At 46.6% G+C, this 26,987-nt stretch overlaps 4 protein-coding genes and 2 non-coding genes across 11 annotated transcripts in view; 1 reads left to right on the top strand and 5 right to left on the bottom strand.

Moving 5' to 3' along the window:
* Positions 1-1,842: 1,842 nt before the first annotated feature.
* LOC113208975 (coiled-coil domain-containing protein 85C) lies at positions 1,843-6,680 on the bottom strand. The gene is made up of 6 exons (XM_026426275.2): positions 5,644-6,680; positions 5,270-5,520; positions 4,845-5,172; positions 4,594-4,736; positions 4,073-4,258; positions 1,843-3,994 (listed from the first exon to the last, which is right to left on the bottom strand). Exons 1-6 carry the CDS (start codon positions 6,191-6,193, stop codon positions 3,950-3,952), a joined length of 1,503 nt encoding a protein of 500 aa, XP_026282060.1. The 5' UTR covers positions 6,194-6,680; the 3' UTR covers positions 1,843-3,949.
* Positions 6,681-6,827: 147 nt separating this feature from the next.
* Positions 6,828-13,541, bottom strand: LOC113208974 (cyclic AMP-dependent transcription factor ATF-2). 6 transcript variants are annotated; one of them, XM_026426270.2, is made up of 14 exons: positions 13,414-13,541; positions 12,963-13,043; positions 12,493-12,527; positions 10,678-10,760; positions 10,515-10,599; positions 10,290-10,435; positions 10,054-10,204; positions 9,888-9,972; positions 9,630-9,795; positions 9,325-9,540; positions 9,133-9,243; positions 8,951-9,054; positions 8,637-8,848; positions 6,828-8,549 (listed from the first exon to the last, which is right to left on the bottom strand). In XM_026426270.2, the coding sequence occupies exons 4-14, from the start codon at positions 10,735-10,737 to the stop codon at positions 7,909-7,911; spliced, it is 1,977 nt and encodes a 658-aa protein (XP_026282055.1). In that variant the 5' UTR covers positions 10,738-10,760; positions 12,493-12,527; positions 12,963-13,043; positions 13,414-13,541; the 3' UTR covers positions 6,828-7,908. The 6 variants fall into 6 exon arrangements, with proteins under 6 accessions (XP_026282055.1, XP_052123007.1, XP_026282056.1 ...); XM_052267047.1 differs by lacking the exons at positions 12,493-12,527; positions 12,963-13,043; positions 13,414-13,541 and adding an exon at positions 11,280-11,429 and having other exon boundaries at positions 10,060-10,204; XM_026426271.2 differs by lacking the exons at positions 12,493-12,527; positions 12,963-13,043; positions 13,414-13,541 and adding an exon at positions 11,280-11,429.
* Positions 11,897-11,975, bottom strand: LOC113208993 (small nucleolar RNA Z195/SNORD33/SNORD32 family). The gene has a single exon (XR_003303544.1). It is a non-coding gene; the product is annotated as a small nucleolar RNA Z195/SNORD33/SNORD32 family (small nucleolar RNA).
* On the bottom strand, positions 12,259-12,333 carry LOC113208992 (small nucleolar RNA SNORD36). Its single transcript, XR_003303543.1, has one exon. It is a non-coding gene; the product is annotated as a small nucleolar RNA SNORD36 (small nucleolar RNA).
* Positions 13,542-13,765: 224 nt separating the features above from the next.
* LOC113208977 (uncharacterized) lies at positions 13,766-16,845 on the top strand. Its single transcript, XM_026426277.2, has 7 exons — positions 13,766-13,978; positions 14,312-14,376; positions 14,454-14,638; positions 14,746-14,989; positions 15,081-15,184; positions 15,356-15,450; positions 15,669-16,845. Exons 2-7 carry the CDS (start codon positions 14,326-14,328, stop codon positions 15,743-15,745), a joined length of 756 nt encoding a protein of 251 aa, XP_026282062.1. The 5' UTR covers positions 13,766-13,978; positions 14,312-14,325; the 3' UTR covers positions 15,746-16,845.
* The window catches only part of LOC113208972 (protein dachsous), a 127,223-nt gene continuing 117,073 nt past the window's right edge, over positions 16,838-26,987 (bottom strand). Inside the window, exons 10-17 of the mRNA XM_052266995.1 lie at positions 26,513-26,986; positions 26,085-26,435; positions 25,044-25,416; positions 23,361-23,895; positions 22,296-23,271; positions 21,905-22,214; positions 21,648-21,788; positions 16,838-21,558 (exon numbers count right to left, since the gene is read on the bottom strand). Coding sequence (XP_052122955.1) covers positions 18,762-21,558; positions 21,648-21,788; positions 21,905-22,214; positions 22,296-23,271; positions 23,361-23,895; positions 25,044-25,416; positions 26,085-26,435; positions 26,513-26,986 — 5,957 coding nt within the window. The 3' untranslated portion in view covers positions 16,838-18,761. The remainder of the gene's footprint in view (positions 21,559-21,647; positions 21,789-21,904; positions 22,215-22,295; positions 23,272-23,360; positions 23,896-25,043; positions 25,417-26,084; positions 26,436-26,512; position 26,987) is intronic.

A 26,987-nucleotide genomic window follows, 5' to 3' on the forward strand; every position in this document is an offset into this window, starting at 1 on the left:
AGTACGGTGCGTACTGCACGTACGGGACGTACGGGACGTACGGGACGTAAGCGCGCTGTGTAGACCAGCCACCTCGCCGCCGTGAGGGTAGACCACCCATCCGCCCCGGTAAAATGGCCAATATTTGTGTGGGCCACTCACTCACTCCTCACCTGGAGTATCCTAGCAGGGACGAACAACAAAAGCAAATGGATCCAACGGCAAACGGCGGCACGGCATCCCACCATCCACGACGGCATGTGCCACACACACGCAAACACACACCCACACGACTGATACACTTTTTCATCGCATAGTCATACTGTGGTGGGGGCCCCGCGGCGCGACGTGGGGGCGGGGGGCTCCTCCGCTCCTCTCCATGCTCAGCATGACGCGTGGGCCGTGTTTGTTGTTGGATTATTACCGCTCAATCCAAATCCAATGGGCCTCCCTTTCCTCGACCACGCGCTGCGCGCTGCGCCAGCGCCGCCCGAGGCGGCTCCATTCACTGGCTGGCGGCGGTGTGGGCCGGGTTTGATCCGATCATGATCAGGACTCGAATCAAGATCAAGGGGGCCGGGAAAGGTTGCGGTTGTGGAGTTTCCCAAACGAAATTAGGAAATTCGGGCAGCTCCCTAGACTGTCTACCAGAAGGTATTTTGCCACTGTAGCAGCAGCGAGCGGGCGACCGCCGCCACCGTCGTCGTCGCACAAGAATACCAGAAGCTTAATCGGCCTGTGCTACACCGTGCTGCACTCGCTACAGGTGCGCAAGACCGCTCCTTTTAATGCACATTTCCGTACTATGTACTTGGAGCAATGCGTCGCTTCTCCAAGAGCGATGCTCGTGACTCCTTCATTTCCAGTGGTTTAGTGAAACTTTACCTCTTGGAGAAGTGCGGGCGGGTCTTCCTATCACAGGCGCGGATTAAGGGACTCCCCCGACGGACAAGGGGGGGGGGGGCACTGTGGGTTGCCTACATTCAGGGTTTTTGTGGCGTAAATTGCCTACCTTCTTTCAGGCGGCTCTCTACTCTAGAGTCATCACCCCTTAATCCGCGTCTGGCCTATCATCGTTCATCTATAGCCCTGCCATGGCGCCACAAGCCGTGATAGTAGGCAACCCTCCCGCACTTGGGAATGCGGTACAGCAACTAGAGAACTGCGCGGGGTGAATCAGCCACACGGTGCACACTATTCACTGAATATAAGTGTTCAGGAAATAATGCATACATATGCACGTTTGCTGAGCGTGGCACTGCTCTGCTGAGGACTTGCGTTGCAAAGTTGAGACATGTCCCACCCTCCGTTATCTTTGGGGGAGATCAGTCTCCCTTCGCTGTGGGGGTCGGTTGGGATCGAATAAAACAATTCGAGTGTTCTTCTGTTCCACCTGAAGAGGCCCGGAGGATTGGGGGGGGGGGGGGGGGGGGGGGGGGGTCGGCGAGACGTTTTCCGTATTGTTTCGTCCGATTATTAAAGGGCTTGCTGGACATCTCTGTCCCCGCACTCCTGGCTGTCCTTGTCGGTTTCCCTTCGATGACAATGCGTGCGACAGAGAAGAGAGCAACGCGTTGGTTCGATAGCAGCCCAGCACAACGTGTCCGGGGCCGATTGGGACGTGGGTAGAGGGTCCCTTGATAAAATCGTCCTTCGGTGTCGCCGCCGAATTAGCAGCCTCCTCCTGCTTTCGACTTATCCCCCCCCCCCCTTTTCCACAAAAAAAAGCATTCTTGGTTTTGTCCTGCCACATCTGTGTTAGCAGACTTGCAGACCCACTGGGGAGCCCTATCTACCTCCACTCAACATATCCGAACACGTTATTCACTTCAAGTAATGAAAAGGTTCCATAAATGATAAACATTTGATAACTTAAGAAAAAATAGCTTGTTTGGTCAAGACACAAGGCATTTGCATTATCTTACATTATAAAATACATTGATCGGTATTTTGAGAAGAAAATAAACAATAGGATGACATTCATACCCTGCAAAAGTTTCAATAGATGATGTGATGCACAGTTTACCAATTAACTATTAACTCTACGTGAAACAACAACCTGGTAAAAATGCAAGTCTTAATGTATAGTAGCTTTGTTTCTTTCTTTCATGACCCGGTATGAGGGATAGAAAGAGTCAGAGCTACTATCAACATCAAGAAACAATTATTATTTTTTAACTTTTTTTAATGATCAAGAATTTGTTTTACCTGGAACAACAATTCAGTGTGAAAATAGTCTGCCAGAACTTGCCAAAAACTACTATTGGGTCTTCAATGCTTGTCATAAAATTAGGATATAGAGAATATTTCTCCTCGCTCTAAGAATATTTGTACTGTACTTCTATGCCATGTATAAGTGAGTTGATCATATGACATTTCACTCTGATGCAAAACCTTAAAGATTGCATGGAACAGAAAAAAATCCTGTTAAATAATAAAAACTAGAATAAATGTTTACTTTGAGGTGGCTAGCAAAGTTCAGGGTCCTCCAGTTGCCACAAAAAATACATACAGTGCTTGTTGCAATAAAGTAAGATGGTAAGAAAGTCGGTGGTAATTCATGAGTATTGGCACAAATGTATCACAACAGAACATTTAAATTCAAGTATGGAGGAAAAAAGGTGAACCTGTGGTTCTTTAGCGCACAAGTTCAGAAGTTGTCCAAAACTTGACACACTAAACACTTATCTGCAGGAAAAATTTGAGTTGTTTGGATTAATTGCTATGAAAATGAATTTCAACCTGACACAACAAAAAAGGTAAAACTAAGATGATTCATACTGTTTAGTAAATATCTAGAAGAAAGAATTTGTTGGCAAGAACACTACATAAACAATTCACATCCTCTCCAATAAGAGAGTAAAAACATTTTGTCTTAAACAGCGTTCTTAAAAATTAAAAATACTGTACCTCAGTAAAAAAAAAATTAAACTATGGCAAGAAGAAGGGAATAAATACCATCTTGTACTAACTACAAGCAAAGAATAAATATTTCAAGAACAACAAAATGTAAGGTACATTCCATAACATAAAACAACAAACACACTAAGCGAATACAATATGCAGTACATCACTTAGTTGTTAATATGAGTGGGCTATAAAATAGCCAACAATGCATATAAAAAATATACAACATATGCCAACAAATAAGATACAAAAATTTACAAAACAACTAATTTTTTATGAAAAGGAAATAGTATCAAGAATACTTTGCCTTTGCTTTACAAATATATAACTACAAATCAGAAGCACATATTTACCTTCACATTTACATGTTTATTGCATGCAGCCACAGACACGCAAAAAAAAAGTGAGATCCCAGTCATAAAGCTTGATTTTTGCCCCTAACCAAAGACAAAATGTAAGCTCTATAGCTTCACATCTGGAAGTTCACCTCACTTACACAACACTTCCACCATTTGTACATAAACAACTCCTTCAATAGTGAAAAATGAATCAGAACAAAGACATTATTATCAAAGTTGACTTATGTACAAACCAATTTGTACACCATAATAGGACATGCAAGAGCAAAAGAAGACAAAAGATAATATGCAAAAGAACAACAGTGTAAAATATCCAGAATTGGGTTATTTCTCTTCAAAATATCTGTTAAAAGTTTAATTTACTTACTGATCTGGGATCATCTTTTAAATAAAAAAAAAAAATAAAAGAAAAGAAAATTTGAGAAAAGGATGCAAGTGTTATCTTTGGCCTACTTCATTCACCACTACAGAGAAAGTCACAGTAACATATTAAACTAAGTATAATAAAAAACAGTAGCAAAGTACTGTCGAGGCACATTTAACAACAACCAAAATAAACAAACAAAAGTCCAATGTAATGATACATTCTAAATTTGTATTCTTCTGTACAAAACTTATTAATGGTCATGATATGGCGCTACATATCTTCCTTGTTCGGGGCAATACTTAATATTTGTTCTCACCCAAAAAAAATAGAGGGCCAATTATCTTCTTACTGCAGGTCCTTCCTCCAATTTTCGCCACACCACCTGCAAATTACTTTTCAGTTGTACCAATCCATACTGTGAAACAAGGTACTCAGATTCATTGACCTAAAATCCACTTACATTGCACATTTCTCTTACAAGGGCTTTTTCTCCATCATCCATATCAAGAATGGGACCTTCTACTCCATTAGACACAGATGACACAGAGCTGCTGATGGTAGGAGTGCCCGGAGGAGCAGCGCGCTCTACTTGCTCCCGAACTTCTAAAACTTGCAGAGCCTGAACAACAGCCTCAGGTCGGGAGCTCTGAAAGATATTGAGGGAATAGAATTTTAGATACATTGGGATATAGAAAGACAGTTAGGCAAATTGTGTTATAGATTTCCTTAAATTATCTTTGACATTCCACTGCCTTTTAAGCGCTCTTTTTCAACCCTTTAGTTTTCCACCACAACAATCCTTAAAATTGCAAAATTTACACAAGGCAAACTTGCTATAAGATGCAAGCATTTAATTTATGAGACTTTTCCTTCACTTCTCTGAGAAGTAGAACTTTTCTATCTCCCAGGCAGTGTGATTAAACCACTTAACATGTTATGAACAATATTTAACTATTTGAACTATATTTGGGCTACACTTACAGGGTCAACTAAATCCCAGCCAGGTGGACGTTCTTGTTCTGGATTGATACCAGCACCGCAAAGTTTCTGACACAATACTCGTTTTTCTTCTTCTAAAGTTTTGACCCTTTGTTCAAGGCTACGAACATACTGCATCATTTGATCTAGAAAAAATAGATTACAAGCATAACTTAGAAATAGACTTCTTTTAAGTGCATAGATATGATCACCAGTAACAGAAATTAAATCAAATATATCAGAATAATACTAACCATTAAAAACTGTCCTCTGACGCTGAATGCTTTCTTCAAGCAACCTTTCTCTGCTTTCTGATCTTCTTACATTCATACCATGGGAGGTAGGAGTGCTTGGCCCAGTATATGAAACATTATTTGCAGATGAACCTCCAGATGTTGTTCCAAATGGTTGACCCGGGTTAGGAGTGACAAATTGTGACGGTATGGCTGGCTCATCAGCATTTGTGCTAGAACTGCTACCATCACCATCATCACGTTGAGCTTGAGATGGCCTCAAGCCAGTACCACAGTGTGGACAGACTTGATTTTGGTTACGTTCTTCATCAAGGTACAGGCAAAGTTCCTAGAAAATATGTGTTACAATCTTAATTATGCTTCAAAGTAAAAAAAGAAAAATAATTGAAAAATCACTTATTCCTTAGAATATTGGTAAAAGCTACCTTCAACTCCAAATTATCTTTAATAAGTTCATGTTGTTTAGTGTCTAATTCTCTGAGCTTATTTTGATAAGCTGACACTTCTTGTCTCATAACACTTGCTGTATATCGCCCAAATCTTTGCCATTCCCTAGCAAGTTTTCTTCCCTTTTGACGATCATCATCAAGGAAACAGCAAAGATCTCTTAGTTCCTGGTTGTCATCACTCAGTCGTTGGTTTGCTTCTTTCAGAGCTCGAACTTCTGTGGCTAGGCCTGCAAAAATTAAATTCAGCTAACGTGAGTTAAGAAATGAAATGTAGCGTAATTTAGTATTGTGCGAAGCAATAAGTTGAAGCTTCTACATCCAATAGAAAATAACACAATAATGATTCATACCTTGCATATGTCGTCCAGCATCTCTTGCTGCTTGACCCTGCTCAGCAGCAACTCTGGCAGCTTCACGCGCAGCTTGGCCCTGTTCCGCAGCTGCACGAGCAGCCTCACCCTCTGATTTGCGAACAAATTTAAGCATTTCAACAGGACCAAGCCGCAGCAGTTCTTCGTCATTTGGACGTTGAGGTGCAGGCAAACCAACAATTGGGTTTGGTCTTCTTCCAGACACAGCAGGTGGTGCAGGATATTGAGGAGGGTGAGGGTATGAAGGTGCCCTCATAAGGGTTTGCTTAGGAGGACCTTCAATATGATTAGTCTTGACAGCATCCTTTGAAAGCGGAGGAGGTGGCTGTGGAAGCGGTGATGGTTGAGCTGGTGGTGGTGGCTGAGGTTGATAATGTTTCAAGATGCCAGGTCCATGGCCAGGGCCTGTGCTGGGTCCAGTAACTTGAGGTGGTGGTTGATAACGGGGAGGTGCTGGTGCTGGTGCGCCCACCACATCAACAGGGGGTGGAGGGGCTTTGTTGATGTAGGCTGGTTTCTTATTGGACATGTTATCCTTTTGGGATACAGCCTGGCATCACCCAATAGACAGGATAGGCAGGTGACACTGTCCTCTCAATAACATAACATCAGCACGTTCAGGCAAATAATGCACGCGGTGTTGGTACATTAAGCCGTAAAACAATTAAGTGGGTCACAACTGTAGTAAAAGTAGCACGGGCCATGTGAAGGCTACTTGTCAAACGCTCCTCTTCTGGAAAAGTTGGCCGTTTTTCTACGAAAACCTCGATGCCACCTCTCTGAACTGACATGTCAACATGACTTCCAGAATCTTAATCAACTAGCGGGCAGCACAAAGTGAATCAACAGGTGCATGGACGTAAAATCATCATACATCAATGGAAAACAAGTTTGGCAAACCCGGACATAACGTAGGCCTCTAGATGCGCACTTTTTTATTTTCCAAGATGGCGACGATTTGTGTGGCGCACTCTATGCAGCTACGTCATAAAGTTTCGATGGAATGCAAGGTACGCCGCGCATTGTTTGAATGGAGGAAAGGGTTCATTTTTAATGACTTTGATGCATTAGTGTAGTTGTTGAAGGTTTTAGGTTTATAAACCTTACGTTAACAATTTGATGTCAGCAGTTCGTTGTAGATTAGGGCCAGTAATACGAATAAGTAAAAGACAACTTTACCATGTTTTTTTCTTCTACTTTATGTCAACTTGTAAATATACGAGTAATTCTCCCTGCAAGATAACGACAACATAATTTGGGTAAACCCTGCCATGGGTATACCTATCACTGATTTTATAAGCACATTTAAACTACCACACAACTGAAGCAGTTAGGTGTTACTCGTTTGACGGAATTTAAGTAATTACATAAATAACACAATCAACAAGATAAGGAATCTTGGAATAAAAGGCAATGGAGGACACTTGATGAGCATTTTTTATCCTCATAAACAACCATGTCACACTGATCTGGTTTCTCTGGGATGGAATTAAAGATCATTGACATTACATACAAAGACCACATCCACAGCAACGGTGCTTTTAAGAATTACTTTGGTGATACTCCTATATCCCAACCTTCATATTGTCATGAGTACACAGTACTCTTAAATTTAATGTAACTTGTCTCTAATTCATTGAGACATAATAGTCCCATATCACAACAACAAAACACAGGTACAATCTTGACCAAAAATCTTATAAAATATGTAACAAAGTGGATTATGTCGATCTATTTAAATTATTTTGAATTCAAATCTATTGTGGCAAAATAACAAAGCAACAACTAAGCAATGGGGAGACAAAATAATGGTAAATTACTGAAACATCTCAGATCAAAAGATAATTTTTTGTCTGTGTCTGCTATACAGATTTAAACATTTTGGCACATTCACTGTCTGTTGATTGGTGAAAAGAATTTAGACAATTTGTCGGTAACTGACATCGAAGAAATTTATGTACAGCTCAAACATTTGTATATCGCCTCTTCTTCAAAAGTTGATTGAAAAGCCATACTTCAAACTTTTAGCTAACAATAAAGCAACCACATAAAATCTAAAGGCGTTAAAATTCTTTGTAAAATCAAAACAGAATAGAATTTGAAAAATAATTCTATTTTTATAAAAATTATTGAAAGTAAAATGTAACAAGACTAAAATTTGAAAAAGAAAAACAAATTTACAATAACGTCACATGCTCTAAACTTTACTTATTTCAGCCTTATTCTTTTGAGCTAAGATCCATCTTATTTGTCATCAAGGATCTCAATGTCACTATCATTAGTATCACGTTCAACAACATTTGGATTAACTTTAATTACATTTGTTGATAAAAGTTGTGTGATACACACCTTACCATCCGATTTAGCATATTTTAAGGAAGTAGTTTTTCCTGCAACAGGTCCAGTTTTTGCTTTGGGAAGAATGTAAGCCTGTTTTGGGGTCATATTACTGATGGCTGGTTTATGAGTGAGAGTAGGTAAGCGTGGCAGTATTTGAGAATAAATAACCTGTGTAGGACCACGAACTGAACCTGCTGTGGCTGTCGGATTAGCAACCAAGACACTTGGTATGACATTGACAAAACTAGGATTCAATACAGTTGAGTTACTCGAGGGAAGAACCAAAGTATGTACTGATGATGATGTAGATGTCACAACAGATACAGCTGTTGCAGATGATCCAGCTGTGCTAGCATTAACATTTGATGAGTTCAGGCGTTTTCTTTTCACGGGTGGATCATTAAGGAGAATAACAGGTTTCACTGGATTTGCATGACTTGATGTTTGATATACAATCGTGGAAGGTGGGGATTTCAGGTCTTTGTTTAAGGATCGTTTTATGCTACCTATTGGTGAATCTGTTGCAGAATTCAAAACAGTAGAACCTGTAATAAAAATTAAGATATTCTTATTAGAAATGACAGAAAAGCCACTAAGTAACAGGGTACCAAATAAAAGGGAACAGAATGTACCTATTGGTAAAGTAGCTTTTCCCTGCACAAGAGCTTGAGTGACAGGACAATCACGATGAGCAAGCAACAAAGTTTTCAGCTGAGCCACCTCGTCTCGAAGCATTGAAACTTCATGTTGTAGCTGGGCATTTGTTCTAAGCATATCATTCGCTCTGCGCTCCAGTTCCTTCACCCAGGTCTTGCGCTTTTCCCGACAGCGCATTGCAGCTGCCCTACAACAGAGTAAAAGTAATGGACAGCATTAGGTTATTTTGTGAATCATATGGATGAAAATGCCTGGTTATGTTCAGTATCAAACTTTATAATTATCATACCTATTTCTTTTCCTTTTTTCTTCCACAGAAGATAAATCACGCCCTTGCTCATTGGACATTCCACTTTCTTCTGATGGGCTAGAAGATCTCCTTGACTCAATTGTCTGAAAATGTAATGCAAATGATATTATTAAAGTTAATGCCATGTTAGTTACACATACTACTTATTTCTTATTTCATACTTGATTCTCCATGAAGCTTGGCACAATTTGGGAGGTAATGGTAGACGAAATGCCTGAAGATGATAAATTTGCTGCAGGGCAGCTATTATTCATTAATGCCTGTTTTAACTTCTGAACAACAAAATATCAAAGCATGAAATGGGGAAATTAATAAACAGATGGACAGAAAAAAGACAAAAGAAAGAAACTTGCCAGTTTAGCCAAAGACATTTTTGAGAGGTGTTCCTCTTTTGGTGACCTAAGATTTGACTTCAACTTAGCAGAGCTGCTTGGTTCCACATTTTCCATTGCATTAGTTTCAATTCTATTGTTCGTGCTGCTACTTGCAGGACTGCTGGAAGCTGAGCAGACTTTACTGAAACTTGATTGAGTCCTATTGTCAACTGTTTTAAGAAATGATGAATCAACCTATAGATGATGTACAAGAGAATTTCATTGTGATCACGTGGTCATTTTCTTAAGTAAAGATAGAAAATAAAGCGTAGATATAGGCATACCTTAATTATTGGAATGTCTTTTTCTTTTGAGCTTTGATTAGCAGTGTCCATTTGTTCAACAGGAAGTGATGATAATTGGACCATTTTGCCATTTGGCATTCTCAACAGAAATTGTATAGTACCATGCTCTGATTCATCTTCACAACCAGAAACATGTGCATCTGATCTAAATTTACAATTATTTTTAAATAAATAGGAGGTTAAAACATTAAAACAAAAATAAATTAGCGAGGGATTCAGCAAAGGATTAATTCTTACATTTGAGCCTCCTCTGATGTGTCTGCTTCCTGCTGGAGAATGGGTTTTTCAGCACTCACACTGTCTATAGGTATGCATAAAGGCTCTGGAAAGTAAAATTGGAACATCAGATTCATATAGACATTGAGATACCTGATATATTTAGGGCATCTCAGGGTATTGCTACCTTTACCATCACTCTGCATTAAAGGGATTGAGATATCCTCTCTGGGAGAAATACCCCCCTTTCTTTTAATGCATTCATTTGCTAGAGGAAATATCACATGAGGTGTGTGAAGAGAATCATCCGCAGTGTTGGGGACTGACAAGCTTGACATCTAGACAATGAAAAAGAGAAGAGTCGTGAGCCTTATCCATTTGGTTTTTCAGCTTTGAATATTTTAGGAGTGACTAATAGCATACTTCTAAAGGATCTGTCCCAGAGCGAATATCTTCTGCTGCTTTGCGAAAAGTCTCTTCAAATGGATTCATATTTTGCAAATCTTGAAAGAGACCCACTTCTTCACATTTCTGGAGAAGTCTTGTCTGAGGTGTTAGAGTTTGATCAGCTGTATAAATATAAGTGATATATTGAGTGGGCTACACATAACAGTTACAAATTAACAAAATGATAAGAATATAGCTTACAGAGAAATGAGTCTGATTTTGAACCAAAGCTTAAAATCATGTCCAAATTTTTGTAGCTGCTAGACTGATCTTTCCTTGAAAATCCCTGTAATAATAAATAGAAGTGTTTATCTTCGGTAATTGCAATAATAATAAAAGCATTCTGAATAATGCATTGTCATACCCCACTACCGCCACATAGAAAAGACTTGTTATCCTCATTATCTGCCATTGTTGGGTTCATGATTCACGGATCAAATGATTTTCCTAAACAAATAGAAAAAAAAGACAAAGTCAGGTACTGAAATGTGTCAGGAGAGTTGACGATCTGTGTCCTTGAAAATTCATGTTGACACTCAGCCAACTCGAAAGAGTAGCATTTGCATGGTAACGAAAGCTATACAGAGGAGAAAACAATGGCAAATGTGTTGAAAGAAGGATCAGAAAATCTCACAGTAGAATTGAATGATAAGGAGAAATTGGGACCAGAGACCATCAGCTTAACCTGTACACCAACTAGTATTAATGTTAATATCTGAGAGTTTATTTGAACGTCATGTCATGGGAAGCTGCTGGTGTAAGAACAATTTAATAACTTTAAACCAGAATTACGCATTGACAGTTGCTGACAAGCAAGCAAAGATCATTGAAAAGTTCTCAAAACAAAATTGTTACTGAAACGCCGAAACACAGGCGGGACAGGCGTCAAATAACCGCTCTATAGTCGATAATTGTGTTGTAATAAATACTACAAAGATATGCGAGGATCTAAAATACCATACTGACACTGAATTTGATGTCCAGCATCGTTCAAAGAGTACAAACAAAGTTCGTAGCTCACTGTAAACACAGGAGCTGTAAGTTGAGTAGCCTGCATCAACATCTAGTTTTCGCAAGCACATCATTGAATGTGGAGCCTTGCGAAGAGGCTATCACAGAGAGCATCGGCAATGTGCCATACGCAGCTGCACCACCTGCAGCACCAACTGCCCTGCATTTCCAAAGATGGATCTGGAGACTGAATGAAGTTTAGGTGTCACATCAGATTTGAAATAAATTTACGTCGTCCAGAATGTTTTCCCACTTCCAAATTATGTAGTGTGTTTGGGTGGATTGTTCAGTAGTGATTCCGATTTCAATATCAATTTCATGAATTTGCAGAGATACGTGTGCTGTGCATTGCATGGATATCTGGCAAACCGTGTGCCAGTTAATATTAATCAAGTAGTTCAGGATGAGTGAAAGGATAAGACAGTGATAAAATCCAGATGTTTATTTAATCAAAATATCCTGAAAAATAGAAAGTTAGAAACATCGGCTTTGCTCAGTATGTAGGTATAATCACAACAATTCAGAAGTAGCAAATACAAAGCCATCATCGCAAAGCATTGTGAATTTCGAAACGTGTCTCAGTTGGTAGTGCATGTTAAAGTAATAATCACATGGACTCATAAATCAGTGAAAATTTTCATCATAGACACTAAGATATTCAGCATATTCAGAATTATTAGTATGATATCACTTAAGGTCATTGGATTGGCTCTAATGTAAATTCATCATAATGCAGCAAGAGAAAAAAAACTGAAGAGGGCAATCTCAGATTGTCAAATTTCTACATTAAGTTCAGGTGAAGAAATTCATTTGACATCACAGGAAGCCCTTAAAGTGTTTACAAGTGGCTCAGGATAGATTGTACTGCATCAAATATGTCAGATGTCCCTATCTATATCTATCATCACAGACACTCAATTAACAACTGCAATTTGATCTTTCAGAGTTAAAAAGCTCAATATTAAGCCTCACGATTCATAGGCATAATAAAAAAGGTCATCATTTAGATCTTTCAGATTATGTATCAACTTAGGAATCAGTATTGGAAGGTTATTTTCATGAGGTTCAACAACACGGACCAATAACTTCATCACTTTACGAAAGTTGAAACATTTCAAAAACACAATGCCAACCGATGGCAATTACAAACTTGTTGAGAAACACTAACCTCAGAGGATGGACATGTCGGAAACTTCAGGTAACCTGTAACATACATAAAGTACTGCATTAGGGAGGAATGGAGGACTAAGAATTCAAAGAATCAGTTGTACATGTGTTGCTCATCAGACTAATGATCTTGGTGGTAGTAAGGCTATCAGCATGGCTGTCAGATAGCAAATACTAATCATCATGAAACAACACAGCACATGGTTCACTGGCACATTCCTCAGACGCTTCAGACTGTCATTAAAATAATTTCCAGTGGAAACCGCAGAAGAAAATAAGTCCTTCATCATAGGAAAACCAGTGACCAAAGCATCGAACCAAAGACAAATGAAAAAGCAAAAAGCCAACTCAGACGCTTCAAACTGTCACTAAGCAACGCTTTCCAGTGGAAACCGCAGAAGAAATAAAGTCCCTCATCATAGTTGGCAGGAATAATAGAGGGAACACTTAACCAAGAAACTAAACACTCACCATGTCAAAATTGTTTCCTTGCACCACATGGTAACGCGGAGAAGAGATTCCCGGTCTAAAACAGCGCCATGGTGTAAAAGCCTGGAAAGAACGAAAAGCCATTAATAACACTGAACATATACTGGTTGGCATACCATGCCGCTACACATCTTTAGACCATGGGTTCATCAGATTCTAATTCTCATCAAGACAACTCAGTTGGGAAAAGAAGACCATAAGTTTTAGAGGAAATCATCATTAAACCCAGAATAAAAGGTCAGAGTTAAGAAGAGAGAATCGCACACAAGCGAACACGTGGTTGCTCTACGGGCGTACATTGAACAACTTAGTGAGCAGTGCTCACCATAATGGCCACGATAAAGCGAGAGCAGCAGTCTGCCCAAATAACAAAGAAACAACGCGAAAAGCGAAAAGCAATAGCTGGAAGAGCAAACCCTAACTAAAAACTTACTTGCAATGTGTAAAGCAAGAGGGGCTGAGGGACGCCACACGCCACGTCCGCTCACACCGGAGTCCTCGGATGGAATGATCGAGTGAGGAGCCGTGCGAAGGATATAAGCCACCGGAACCGGACAGGGTGGCCACGACTAGAACAATGTCAATTTTTTTTCTCTTCTGAAACACTCAAAGAAACAAGTTTTATACCAGGATTAATAAAAATGCGAATTTAAAAAAACAATTCTTTAACGAAAACATCACTTCCATTTATTTTGTTGGAATAGAGGTCTCATGTGTTATTGTTGTAGGTTGGTTGCTCGGCATTCCATATGCACGGTTGCCAGATTTCGCTTTTACACCGGCTCTCGAATCGATAGATCGAGATTGCGTCGCGTGTCAAGTTTCTCTCTTCTAAATCTAAATTTCCAATCGGAAACTGAAATCCTGAAATGATTTGTATTGTATTCTTACTTTGTTGATTCATGTTTCACTCTATTGAATTAATGAGTAGAAGACGGACACGCACAAGCGTCGTTGCTTGTCCAATCATATCACTCATTTTTATGAGAGTAAATGTGGTAAGTAAATTGTCTCAATAACCTCTATTGTTATTACTTGTCTGCTGCAACTGTTTGGCATTGTCAATATGACATCCTAGTCTTCATTGGTTTGAACCAAACCCCTTGCGCTTTAAAGATTGAATATGACGATAATTCCTGGATGAGAAGTATAAGTAGGACAGTTTGGCCATTCCAGTTTGAGCACTTCAGACAGGTGTCAATTCATTGTTATTGTTGAAATTATCTACCGATATTTTGAAATGTTTTCTTGAATTATTGGTCTAATGTTTTCTGGTCTTCACCCAAGTTTGTTCTAAGCTCTTCCTACAATTAACTCACTGTCTGTTTCAGACTGCATTTTAAGAATGACAGAGGATCCCAAGAACAACGTTATGAAAAGTGAATATTTGCCTGATGTATGTTTACGCCAAGAATTTTTATTCTATGTGTAAGTGTCATTTCTTTTTGCTAAATTTTATATTTACGGTTTCAGGTTAAGGCCTCGACTTCCACTCTGTCAACATGTGACTCTGGATTTTCTTCTCCTCCTCCTGTGAACTCCTCTAAAAAATCCAAACCATGGGCCACTCCGTCAGCAAGCTTAATGGTCATTCCTCATTCCTCTATTCAACCTGTTAATCCATCAAGCTTGGAATCTGGACTTACATTAACATTACAGTATGTATTGCAGTATCTGATAAAATTGCCATTATGTCTGGCAGAATGCAACTTAAAGGTTCTCTTCAAAAATATATTATTTTTAAACAATTTAATTTTTATTTTAGGAATGTTGTCTCAACTGTGAGTTTGGGCTGTGAGCTAGATTTGAAAAAAATTAATTTTAGAACAAGAAATTCAGAATACAACCCACAACGTTTTTCAGGGGTTGTAATGAGAATTTTAGAACCTCGTACAACTGCTTTGATATTTCAATCTGGTAAGGTTGTATGTACTGGTGCAAGGAATGAGCAGGCTTCTGGATTAGCTACCAGAAAATTTGCCCGTATTGTACAGAAATTAGGTTTCCCTGTAAGTTGTGTCAATAGTAACACTTGTACGTTCGTATATCACAATTATGTCATCATATTATGTTTTAATTCTCACTCTTGTCTCTCTTTAGGTCAAATATCTAGATTTCAAAGTCCAAAATATTGTTGCTACCTGTGATCTCAGATTTCCAATTCGCCTAGAAAACCTTAATCAAGTGCACAATCAGTTCAGTTGGTATGTAATGTAATCAATTCCTTCATTTCAGTCACTGAGAACTGTAAATGTAGAGCATATTTTCCAAACTGTTGATTTCTAATTGTATTAGGATAATGATAGGAGCTAGAGTATATCTATTGAAAATGTCTTTTTTAAATGTTGTTTTTTCTTCTTTTTTAAAATTTCTAGTTATGAGCCAGAACTTTTCCCAGGACTCATCTACCGCATGGTGAAACCACGTGTAGTGTTGCTGATATTTGTGAATGGGAAAATAGTCTTCACAGGTAAGTGCTAACAGGAAACATGTGCTGAAATCTATACTAACATATAGGAGCTTTTGCAGTAATACTTAATAATTTCAATTTTTTTCAAAGCTTTCTGAGCTTACTTCTTTATTTACACCTTTTGGTGTGATAAGGGAAGATTTTCTCTTAACACCATTATTAAGTGCCTTTTCATTTGAACACACAACTCATAATATATGATTATCTTGTATTTTCAGGTGCTAAAAACCGACAAGACCTAGAGGAGGCACTAGAGGCAATTTATCCAATTCTCAAAAGTTTTAGAAAGCAGTAGTTATTTCTGAAAATTGAGAATTTTGTTCATGCTGCAGACAGTTTTCATCAGCTGTGTTTTACAGGATATTTTGATTCTAGTTTGATTTTCTTTCTAAGTGTTTGGAAATCATGTGGCCGTTTTGACTAGTCATCCATCTTTTTGCTATAGCACATGTTTTTGGTAATCTCCCATTTCTTGTCTTTCTTATTTATTTTCTCATTCATTCATATATTATATATGTATAATAATTGTTGTCTCATTCTCATATGAAGCTGAAAAGGCATAGTCTTTTCTGTTCTTGATTCTTTATGCATCCACATCTGGTTGTGATTATCGTTATTTATTATGTCATTTACACTTCATGACTAAAGCTTTGCTTAGCATCGCTATAGTCCTTTTTTATATCTCACCAAATATTGTGGATTTTGATTTCTTTTGGATTGTTTTCTGGCCAATCAACCTCATCCATATTTTTTTCTATGCAAAGTTTGTAAATGACAGTATTATCATCATCATCCTCTGCTAACTGCTGTAATTTTTGTCTACTCAAAGCTAGAACAACTCTACTTCATTGTGCAACTGCATGAGAAAAAGTAGCGACATTCACATAGCAACAAGTGTAAAAACTAAAAGTGTAAAATAATTTTGATAAATTGGTGCATGGTAGGATGGAAATCATTACGTTCTCTTGAGATATGTTCTATGAAATCTCTGTTGGTATACAATTATTCTTGTACCAATCAAGTCACTACTTCAACCCAGTGTCTGTTAAATAGATCCAAAAGTATGGACTTGCATTTTGTACATTGTATAGGGTGTTAGAAATCAGATGCCATTGTATTTCTGGTGCAAACTTTAAGAATCTTTAAAAAAGGACTACTAAATGATTTCTTCCTTCAGTTTAAAGACAACTGTTAACCCATTCTACTCAATTTTTTTAACAACAACCGTGGTAGAGGTTGTCACTTTAGCAGAATACGGATGTAAAGCACTTTCATTCGTTCTCTAAAGTTATATTGGGGGATTTTACATTCCCGTCCGACATGTTCACCAAAACCGTATAGGGGCTGTTGCAATATTTTGGTAAGACAGGCAATAAATACATCTGAATTCTCTTATTTATTTATTTCTTGATTTCCTTTCTTTGTCAGTTACGAAAACATCAGCAATGGTTTGCTTTCACTATTTCTTATATACAGGGTTTACTTATAACAGAAGAGGAATGTTTTTGTACAGGCAATTTCAGAGGAATTAAAATGCAGGCATTGATTCATGGAAATTGTGTGCATAGAAGGGCACTTACTTGCAGATAAGACAACCGGGAAATTAACAAAATATCTCAAGGGGCTTTATTAAAAACAGATTATTACAATTGGTTGTACATTACCAAATTAATCATCCTAAATATGGCGCTAATAGTAAGAACTGAGGGAGAAAGTTCTCAGTATCAAATGTAAATCCTTAAATTTCCTGTGGTTTTGTACATGTATTGGACAGCATTTGAATTGAGTATGACAATGATCATTTCTCCTCCATCACAGCAAATCTTTACAAGGTTTTGATTTTCATAAGTTTCATATGCTTGGCACTTTCCTACATAAATGTAGGAAGATTTAACGTCAACCCAACTAAAATTAAAGAAAAAGGAATAATTTAAAATCACATATTGTTTTCTACATGGCAAGTAATAACACATACTATAATCGTATACTTGTGTAAAGGCATATTTCTCAGCCATGGCACTCAATTGACATTGATTAGTTAATCAACAAAAGATGACCAAATACATTTTTTCAACCAATGAAGTAACTGCGGGACAATGAGATGCAGTTATGTCACAAAATATACGTATCTTTGGAAGACAACAGTTTTAGACAAACACCATGAAATAAATAGAAAGGGGGCATGAGCCTAAAACTGTAGTCCTTCCAGTAAGCGGTAATCAGTACACGGCTGGTATTGCGCACAGTCTTTAGAGTTGCCCTTTGAAGTAATAAAAATTTATTGTGGAATATCTGAGCGTTTGATTAATTAGATTAAGAAACAAGGAATGATATCAACAAGCTTTCAACACTATACATATGTACATTGTACTAACTTACACAATACAAATATCACTTCATTTGAAAATAGCTAATTATGCCTTACGGGGCTAGCTTTGGTCCCCCACAGACAAGATCGGCAAGAAAGTTTCAATCTAATAGATAAATGTCACTTCACTCTGAAGACACTGGGAAAAATATGTATTTGATTTTGCTTGAAGTACAGTATCTGATACTTCGATGATAGATCAAAAAGAATCTAACGATATTGACTCGTGTTTGTGGAAGACCAAAGCAATTTCTCACCCATAAGGTGGAAGTAACCGCAATAGCATATATATATCTATATATGTATGTATATATTTACAATCTTTCCACATAGTGAATCAATTTTCACAGTAATAAGACATTTTATCTATAAGTTACACTTACTCTTCATCACTTTGCATTTTAAATAAATACTATTCACAATATGTACTCTTTTTGGCTTGTGTTGAACCAGGGAAATTATACTTGCTTCTTACACTTTTAATTAACCTGTGCGCATTAAAAATCAAAACAAAGTTAGAACAACAAGTTTTCTTGGAATTGTGTAAATGTATACTAAACCACATCAAAACAAAGCAAGAAAAATTGAGAAATTGTAAAAAAAATAATTCAAGCTGCACGATCAGCTAACAACTTTGTTTCTATTTATGAACGTTGGAGAAGTTGAGTTAAGAGCACTTTCCTGGTCATTTTCAAATAGGACTACTTACATTTATTTTCTTTTTAAAAAAGTCAACTAGATGGCAACATTTCAATACTGGTCTCATGCTCAACGAGCAAACACCACACTGCGACGTCACAGGTAACGGTAAGGTAGCAGACTTCCGCCTGCGTCATATTCTCTCACATTCGCGCGCACACACACACACACACACAGACACACTCATACTGCCACATGCACACAAAGTTCTCTTTTAAACGACGTCACTCATTCAAATATTTCACTAAATTCTAAGTTCCGTATCAGTCACAGTCCGTGGTAACGACACTACATGATGCGAGGGGGGCGACAGTGGACTTAGAGAGGGCGACCTTGTGGCCAAGGGCGACAGGGAGGGGGAGAAGGACGGCGACATGGCACTGGAGGTGCTGAAGCCCACGCCGCCCACGCCACCCATGCCGACGCCCAGGCCGGAGTCGTGGCTGATGGGGGACCTGGGCATGAGGAGGAGCTGCGCCATGGAGGGCGGGCCCCGGGCCGCGGCCATGGGGGGCATAGGCGGCATGGGGGCGATGGGCGGGAGTGTCCTGGGCGCCACGCTCGTCAGCAGCGGCGGCGGCAGGGGCGGCAGCGGCAGCTGCATGTTCTTGACGCCCTGGGGCGCGCGCGGCGCCACACCCTGCGCCTGACCAGCAGGGCTCGAGTGGGGCGCGTGCGACGCGTGCGACGCGTGCGATGCATGTGACGCGTGTGACGCGTGTGACGCGTGTGACGCGTGCGAGGCGTGCGACGTGTGCGAGGCGCTCGAGTGCGCGGGCCCGCTCTGCACCGACGCCGTGTCCGTGTCGTCCTTGAGCCGGGCGATCTCGGAAAAGACGTGGGCCAGGGGCTGGTACTGGGGGCCCCAGTCCAGCAGGTAGTCCCAGTTGTAGCTGCCCGTCAGCTCCTCCTCGCTGTGCACGATGGAGCTGAGCGAGCCCGTCATGGAGGGCTGGTGCGTGCCCACGTGCGCGTGCGGCCCCACCGCCACGCTCTTGACGCTGCTGCTGCCCCGCTCGCTGCCTCGCTCGCTCATCTCACTGCCCACGTCGTTGAGCTTGGCGTATATCAAGTTAGTGATGTCCGCCTCCCCCGCGGACAGCGCCACGTCCGTCTCGTCCAGCGCCTCGAGCGGCTCGGAGCACGACGTCCTCGTGCTGGCGTGCGTCGACGCGTGCGCAGAGGCGTGCGCGGACGCCAGCGCCGAGGGCAAATGGCCCACCGTGCTGGTGTCAACAATGCCCAGGCGGGCCAGGTACTGCTGTGTGTTGTGGACGGACACGTCCGAGATGGTGTCCTCCTCCCGGATGCGCTGCCCGACGCGCTGCTCGTTGATCATCCTGATCTCCTCGTCCTCTTCCTCGCCGTCCTCGGCCGAGCCTCTGCCGCTGGAGCCTGACTGTTCAGAGCCTGACAGCTCCGACGTCGGTCCCCCGGGGGACGACGGGGACCCGCCCTTGGCAGCGGCCGCAGCCTTGGCGGCCTTGCTGGAGCGGTACGGTGGGATCTCGTCGTACTTGGGTGGCGCGAACGGCCCCGTCAGGCTGGCAGAGGTGTGACATGGTGGCCGAGGCAGGGGGATCGTGTCGAAGGCGCTGGGGTCCACGTACGTGTCCGAGGCCACCGTCGAGGCACCACAGCCTGCGACACCACCCATGGAACCGAGCCCGGAGCCTAATCCGGGTCCCATACCCGGACCGAGCGCAGGCTTGTTCACCTTCTTGTGGCGCCGGTTGCGAACGTGTAGGAAAACAAAGACGGCCCCGAAGGCGAGCACCACCAGGATAAGAGCAATCAGCAAGCCCAACGCCCAGTCCGCCAGCCCTCCCGCGCTCTGGGCGTCCAAGGCGCTGCTGGCCAAATTGTGCTCCGTGGCCATGTGTCCGAGGCCATGCGAGGGGTCAACGCTGATCTCCACTACTGTCATGTTGGTGAGGGATCCGGGTCGGCCAGAGCTGGCAGTCACCACCAGGCTCACGTCCTGCCCCGAGTACAGCTCGGCGACGTCCAGCTTCTTCTTGACGACGATGGCGCCCGTGGTGCGGTTCACTTTGAGGTGCGGGTGTTGCGCATTGAGCTGGTACACGACGCGGCCATCCAGACCTTTGTCGCGGTCCGTGGCCGTCACGCGGCCCAGGACGTGGCCTGCGGGCAGCGGTCCACGCGAGGCGGGCAGCGCAAGGCGGTAGGTGCGCTCCGTGAACTGAGGGTGGAACTCGTCACGGCTCTCCACCTCGACGCGCACCCTGACCCGCGCCATGCGCCCGCCGGCGTCTGTGGCGCGCAGCGTGAAAGCGTAGCGGTTGCGCGCCTCGTAGTCGAAGGCGGCGGTGGTGGTGACCAGGCCGGACGCGGCGTCCACTCGGAACAACTTCCAGGAGTCGTCTGAGTCGGTGTAACCCGACGAGGAAGCGATGGTGTAGTTGAGGGCACCGTAAGGGCCCCGGTCCAGGTCGACGGCGCGGGCTGTGAACACGGCTGTGCCAGCAGGCTCGTTCTCCGGTACGAGCTCCAGGTACTCGCTGACGGGGAACTGTGGAGCGTTGTCGTTCTCATCGCGGAGTGTGACCGTGACCGTGGCCAGTGACGCGAGAGGCGCGTCGGGCGGGAAGCGGGCGGCGTCCGCGGCGCGCACCACGAGGGCGAACCGCGTCGGTCCGGCGTCGAAGTCGAGCGCATGCTTCACGGTCAACATGCCCGTCGTCGCGTCCATGGCGAACAGGTCCGCGTCGTTGCCAGAGAGGATGTCGTAGGTCACGTCCGCGTTGGGCCCGCCGGCCTGGTCCGCGTCTACAGCGCTCACCGTGAGCACAGCCGAGCCCACGGCCGCGCCTTCCGACACGGCCGCTTCGTACGCCGCCGACGAGAATGCCGGCGCGTGGTCGTTGGCGTCGTCCACCGTCACGTGGACAAGGATGGAGGAGGAGGAGGCAGATGACACGTTTCCCGAAGAAGGCCGTCCTCCCGCCGCAAGACGCAGGCTGTAAAGGTCCACGGACTCGCGGTCGAGCGGGCGGGCCAGAACGACATCACCACTAGGGCTGCAGAGGGAGGAAAACGTCAGTTAGCTTCCAAAAAGACAGATGAAGAATTGCATGTTGGTTTCAAAAGCCACAACCGTGGTCATTACCTGAGCACACGGAAGGTGTCAGCCAGGTTGCCGTCCACGATGGTGTACTCTACGTCGCGGCCCGAGTCCACAGCGAAGGCGCTGAACACGCCGATCTTGACGACTGTAGATCCAAGCGGCGCGTCCTCACGGATATGCACCCTGCAACAGGAACGGGGACAACTCAAAATATAGCCACCAACTTTGGCCACTGAAAACACTTTTCCAAGTCAGCATGATTCGAGGCATGATTGTATCTTCCAGCTTCTTTGACTTACCGGTACTCGTCTTGCGTGAACTTGGGCGCGACCCCGCTGGCGTCACCGACGCGGACGCGAACCGAGGTGGTGGACGAGAGCGGCGGCTCTCCCCTGTCAGTGGCCACCACGACCAGCTCCACCTCGCCCGCCGGCGCCTCGACGCCCTCCTCGGTGCGGTTGGCGTACAGCGTGCCCGTCAGCTCGTCCACGTAGAAGCCGGAAGCGGAGGAGTCGCGGCGCCGCAGAGAGTAGCGTACTTCGCCGTTGCGGCCAGAGTCCGCGTCCGACGCGCTCACCGTGAGCAGCGCGTGGCCCGCTTCGCCACCTCCTGGAACAACAAAAAATGTGATGGCGTCAGCGAGCGGCACCAGCGAGGAAGATAGGGGCACGTTCTGGTTCTGGTACGTACCGGTCAAGCTCGCCTCGTACTCGGCGCGCGCGAAGACGGGCGCGTTGTCGTTGTTGTCCTCCACCTTGACGGTGAGCTGCGTGACGGCCGTGTAAGCAGAGTCCGAGGCCACGACGCGAAGCTGGTGCTCGCGTCGAGCCTCATAGTCCAGGCGACGCGTGAGCGTCACCACGCCGCTGAACCGATCGATGGCAAACGGACCATCCGTCTGGCCGATCACATCCGGGACGTCACCCTCGGACGCCGACGCCGACATCGACCCGCCAAAGCTGTACGTCAGGGCGGGATGCGTGTCCACGTCGTTTGCGGTGACGACGGTGATGGGCGTGCCCAAGGCGCGGTCCTCACTCACCGACACCACAGAGTGCGGCGGGAAGCTGGGCCGGTTGTCGTTGACGTCCACCACGCTGATGCGGATCGTGGCCGTCCCCGTGAGCTGACGGCCCTGCCCCTGGCCCTGGTCCGTCGCGATCACCGTCAGCCGATACGAGTCCCGAATCTCCCTGTCCAGCACGATGTTGGTCTTGACGATGCCGGAAGTGGCGGGAGAAATGACGAAGGCGTTGTCGTGGTTGCCGTCAACGATGTGGTACAGGATGCCGTCACCACCCTGAGGCTGATCCTCGTCGACGGCCGTGACGCGCAGCACGGGCGTGCCCTTGGAGCGACCCTCCCGCACCGCGGCAGAGTAAACGCGCTGCGTGAAGCGTGGCTCGTGGTCGTTGACGTCCACCAGCTTGACGTCGAGCTCGCAGAAGCCCACGAGCCCGGCAGGGCCGGCGCCGTGACCCTCGGCCTGCACCACGAGCCGCATTGAAGGCGTGCGCTCAAAGTCGATGCGAGCGGGGTCGCGTACCCGCACCACCCCGGTGGAGGGGTGGATGTCGAACGCGTCCTCCGCGCCGGCCGGGCCAACGACGCCGAGCAGTCGGTAGGAGATCCTCTGTAGTCGTCCGTCCGAGCGCACCGCCTGCACCTGAACGGGAAGAGGAGGTGGGTTTAAGTACCGAGGAAGGACGGCATAAGAGACTGACGGAATGACGCGACCTCAGCGTCCGGACTTACCTGGGTGACCTCGGTGCCAGCCACGGCGTGCTCCTCCAGGCGCACGGAGTAAGAAGCGTTCTGGAAGCGGAGAGTGGCAGCCTCCTCGTCGACGCCGCCATTGCCACCCGCCACCTTGACCTCCACCAGTCCAGTGGAGCTGAGCGGGGGATTACCCTTGTCCCGCACCAGAACCGGCAGGCGGAACAGTCGGCCCGCGTCGGCGGCCAGGCCCGCGGCCACCGTCAGCACGCCAGAGCTAGGGTCGAGGCGGAAACGGTTGCCCGCATCCTGGGACTCGCCGAGGCTGAACAGCACCTCAGCGTTGACACCCAGGTCCTGGTCCGTGGCAGCCACCCGGAGCACGCTCTGGCCTGGCTGCGCGGAGGCGGGCACGGTCGCCGTGAAAGGGAACTTGGTGAAGGCGGGAACTTCGTCGTTGACGTCCGTCACGGTGACGTGCACCGGGACGCTCTGTGAACGCGCCGAGTAACGACCACCGTCCGTCGCCACCACCAGGAAGCTGTACTCCGACTGACGCTCGCGGTCAAGCGGCCTGCAACAGAAAATTGTGTCGTCTGGGAGGCTGCATTGCGGACATCTGGGCGAGGGACGATCCTGGGACCATCCGAGGGGCGGGCTGGCCAGGGTGTTACTCTTCTTCCCCCAAATCGCGATAAGGCGAACAAAGCGACGAGTACAACGCGGCGGGGCGCGGCGCGACGCCCCTCTCGGCTGTAAAATGAGCCTCCGCTATCGGCCCCACCACGCCGAGCCCTGGGCTCGCGTCGTGTCGTCTTCCAGGGGGTCAGCGGGGACAAAAGTAACACAATGCGGCAAGAGACGCGCCGACCCCGACCCCCCAATACGGACCAAGTCGAACGCCGGCGGAGCTATTTCGATTCATTCATTTAGCTTTATCTCCCGCGAGTGATCCGGTGCCCCATTGGCACGCCGGCCGGGTCGGCCCGACGTCCCAGCCAGCCAGCCACGCCACCGCCACCTCTTCCACTCGGCAAAACAACGAGCATCGAACAGCGCACAGCGCAGCGCGTCCACGGCCAAACAAAACAAATGACTCGCGAGAAAGCTATTAAATTTCTTCCGCGGGAGTCGGAGTGCTGTGGCGCGGCGTGGCGCGGTGCGTTGTGGGACTAGCCGGGCGGACACTGCGCTCGCTGATCAGCCTCTCTTGGCACACATCCCCCTGTTGCCTCGCAGCCTCGGCTCGCATCCCGCCCAGTATCGCGACGTCCATCCCAAAGAAACGACGATTATACGAGCATGGAGATGCAGAGAAACTTTTCGGGCAACGGATACAACACACCGTGAGGCACGCATTCCCCCTGTCTATCGCTATCGCGCGGGGATGTAAGGGTCTGGGCGGCGAACAGAGCCCCCGCCGCCAGGAGACCGCCTGTCAACCTGAGCATAGGCCACCGAGCGCGACATGCGTGTCGCGCGGGTCTGCCTACCTCAGCCCGGCAGGCGCCTGTCAACCTCGGCATAGGCCACCAAACGCGACATGCGTGTCGCGCGGGTCTGCCTACCTCAGCCCAACAGGCGCCTGTCAACCTAAGCATAGGCCACCGAGCGCGACATGCGTGTGGCGCGGGTCTGCCTACCTCGGCTCGTCAGGCGTTTGAGTGATGGACAATGGACAACTGATACTGATGTGTGCAGCGGGCTGCCGCGTGTACTTACCCAGCCGTGGAGATGACACCCGTCTCATTGTCGATGGCAAACAGCCAGTGCGTCTCGTTTGCCAGGGTGTAGGTGATCCTTGCGTTTTCGTCGGCGTCCGCGTCCGTGGCGCGCACCGTGAGCACGGCGTGGCCGACGGGCACGTTCTCGGCGACCTGGGCAGCGTAGCGGGACTGCGCAAACTGGGGGTCGTTGTCGTTCTGGTCCAGGACGACGACGGACACGTTGCAGGAGCCCTGGAGGGCGACGGGGGTGCCGCGGTCGCGCGCCGTCACCACCAGCCAGTAGTGCGCCACGCTCTCGCGGTCCAGGGGCTTCGCCGTCAGCTCGCCAGTGTCCGGATCCAGTCGCAGCTTGTTGCCCACGTTACCCGCTGCAAGCAAAAGAAGAACCTGGAGTAAGACTGAGGACTGGGCGAGTTGGTGGAACGCAGCAATGCAGCTGGTCGGGGGAGCGGCGGTAGAGTCTTTGAAAGGGAGGTAAAACGACCCATCGCCGCAACGTGTTTAGGACGCCTTTCTAGGTGAGTGAGATAATTTGGCGAAGGAGTTAAGGCCTGCCAAAATAGCGGACAAGAGGAGAGGGAACAACAAGGGGAGGAGACGTCGATACCCCGCGGTCCACAACAAGGGAACCGCGTGGCGTATCGCTGCAAATACGAGGCGAATGCAGTGGAGTCCAGTTCAGCGGGGTGAGGTGGGACGGGCGGGCGGGGCAGCAGACCGGTGGTGCTGCTGGCCGAGCATGCGTTCGCGCCCCGCCACCTCGCGGCAGGCCGAGCCGAGCCGCGCCGAGCCCTGCCAGCCTGCTGCTGGCTGAGCCTGCGGAGCCCAGGCAGAGCCCAGGCAGAGCCCTGCACCAGCGCGCCGCGCCGTGCCGAGCCGCGCTGAGCAAGACGGGGCGGGGGGAGGCGGGGCGGAGGGGTAACAAGACGCTGGATGCATTCCAACCAACGTCCGAACACCGAACTGTCGGCGGGTATGGTGGGGCGTGGTGTGGCGGGCCGAGTCGACGCTGCGCTGACCGGGCCGGTCTACTCACCGGTGATGGTGTAGGTGACCTCGCCGTTGGCGCCCAGGTCCGGGTCCTCGGCGGCGAGCGAGTGCACCACGCCCTCCTCGGCGTTCTCCGGGACGTGCACGGGGTAGCAGCTGCCGAAGGGGAAGGCAGGGGCGTGGTCGTTGACGTCCGTGACCGTCACCTCCAACAGGGTCTCGTCGTGGAGGTCGGGGGCCGCCGAATCCATAGCCAGGACGGGGACGACGTACGACGCACGGAGCTCTCGGTCCAGCGGCGCGCGCGTCGTCACCACGCCCCTCACCGCGTCCACGGTGAAGCGGTCGTCCGCCGCGCCGGCCGGGATGTGGTACGTCAGGTTGCCTCCGGTCGATGCTGCAAATCGAATGCAAGAGTCAGACCCAGAGAACACAGAGGATTGTAACAACATCGTGGAATACACTCAAACTTACCGTCGCTGCTTGCGGTGCCGGCGGGCTTGGCAGCCACCCGCGCCACAAAGCTGCCCTGGTGGACGTCCTCCGACACGGTGGCCGTGTAGGTGGGCCTGAGGAAGCGGGGTGGCGCGTCGGCCGCGCCCCGCAACACCACTGTGAGGTGCAGGGCTGCGTGCCGAGCGAGGGGCTTGCCGTGGTCCGAGGCCGTCACGTTGACGACCAAACTGGCCGTCTCGCCGGGGCCGAGTGGCCGCGACAGGGGCCTGGCCAGGCTGAGCAGCCCTGTGTCGTAGCCCAAGGCTAGCCTGCCGTCCTCGTTGCCGGCGGAAATGACGTACGTCACCCTGCCGTTTTCGCCCGCGTCTCGGTCAACCGCTACGATGTGACACAGTACTGCACCCGTCTTCTCCGCGTAGCGCACCGAGACGGTTGCTGTGGTCGGCGAGCCAGGGTTCGGCTTCGGAGACACAAACTCAGGGGCGTTGTCGTT

This window comes from Frankliniella occidentalis, unplaced genomic scaffold, assembly GCF_000697945.3.
Source record: "Frankliniella occidentalis isolate FOCC.00 unplaced genomic scaffold, Focc_3.1 Scaffold45, whole genome shotgun sequence".
Classification (NCBI taxonomy): Eukaryota; Metazoa; Arthropoda; class Insecta; order Thysanoptera; family Thripidae; genus Frankliniella; species Frankliniella occidentalis.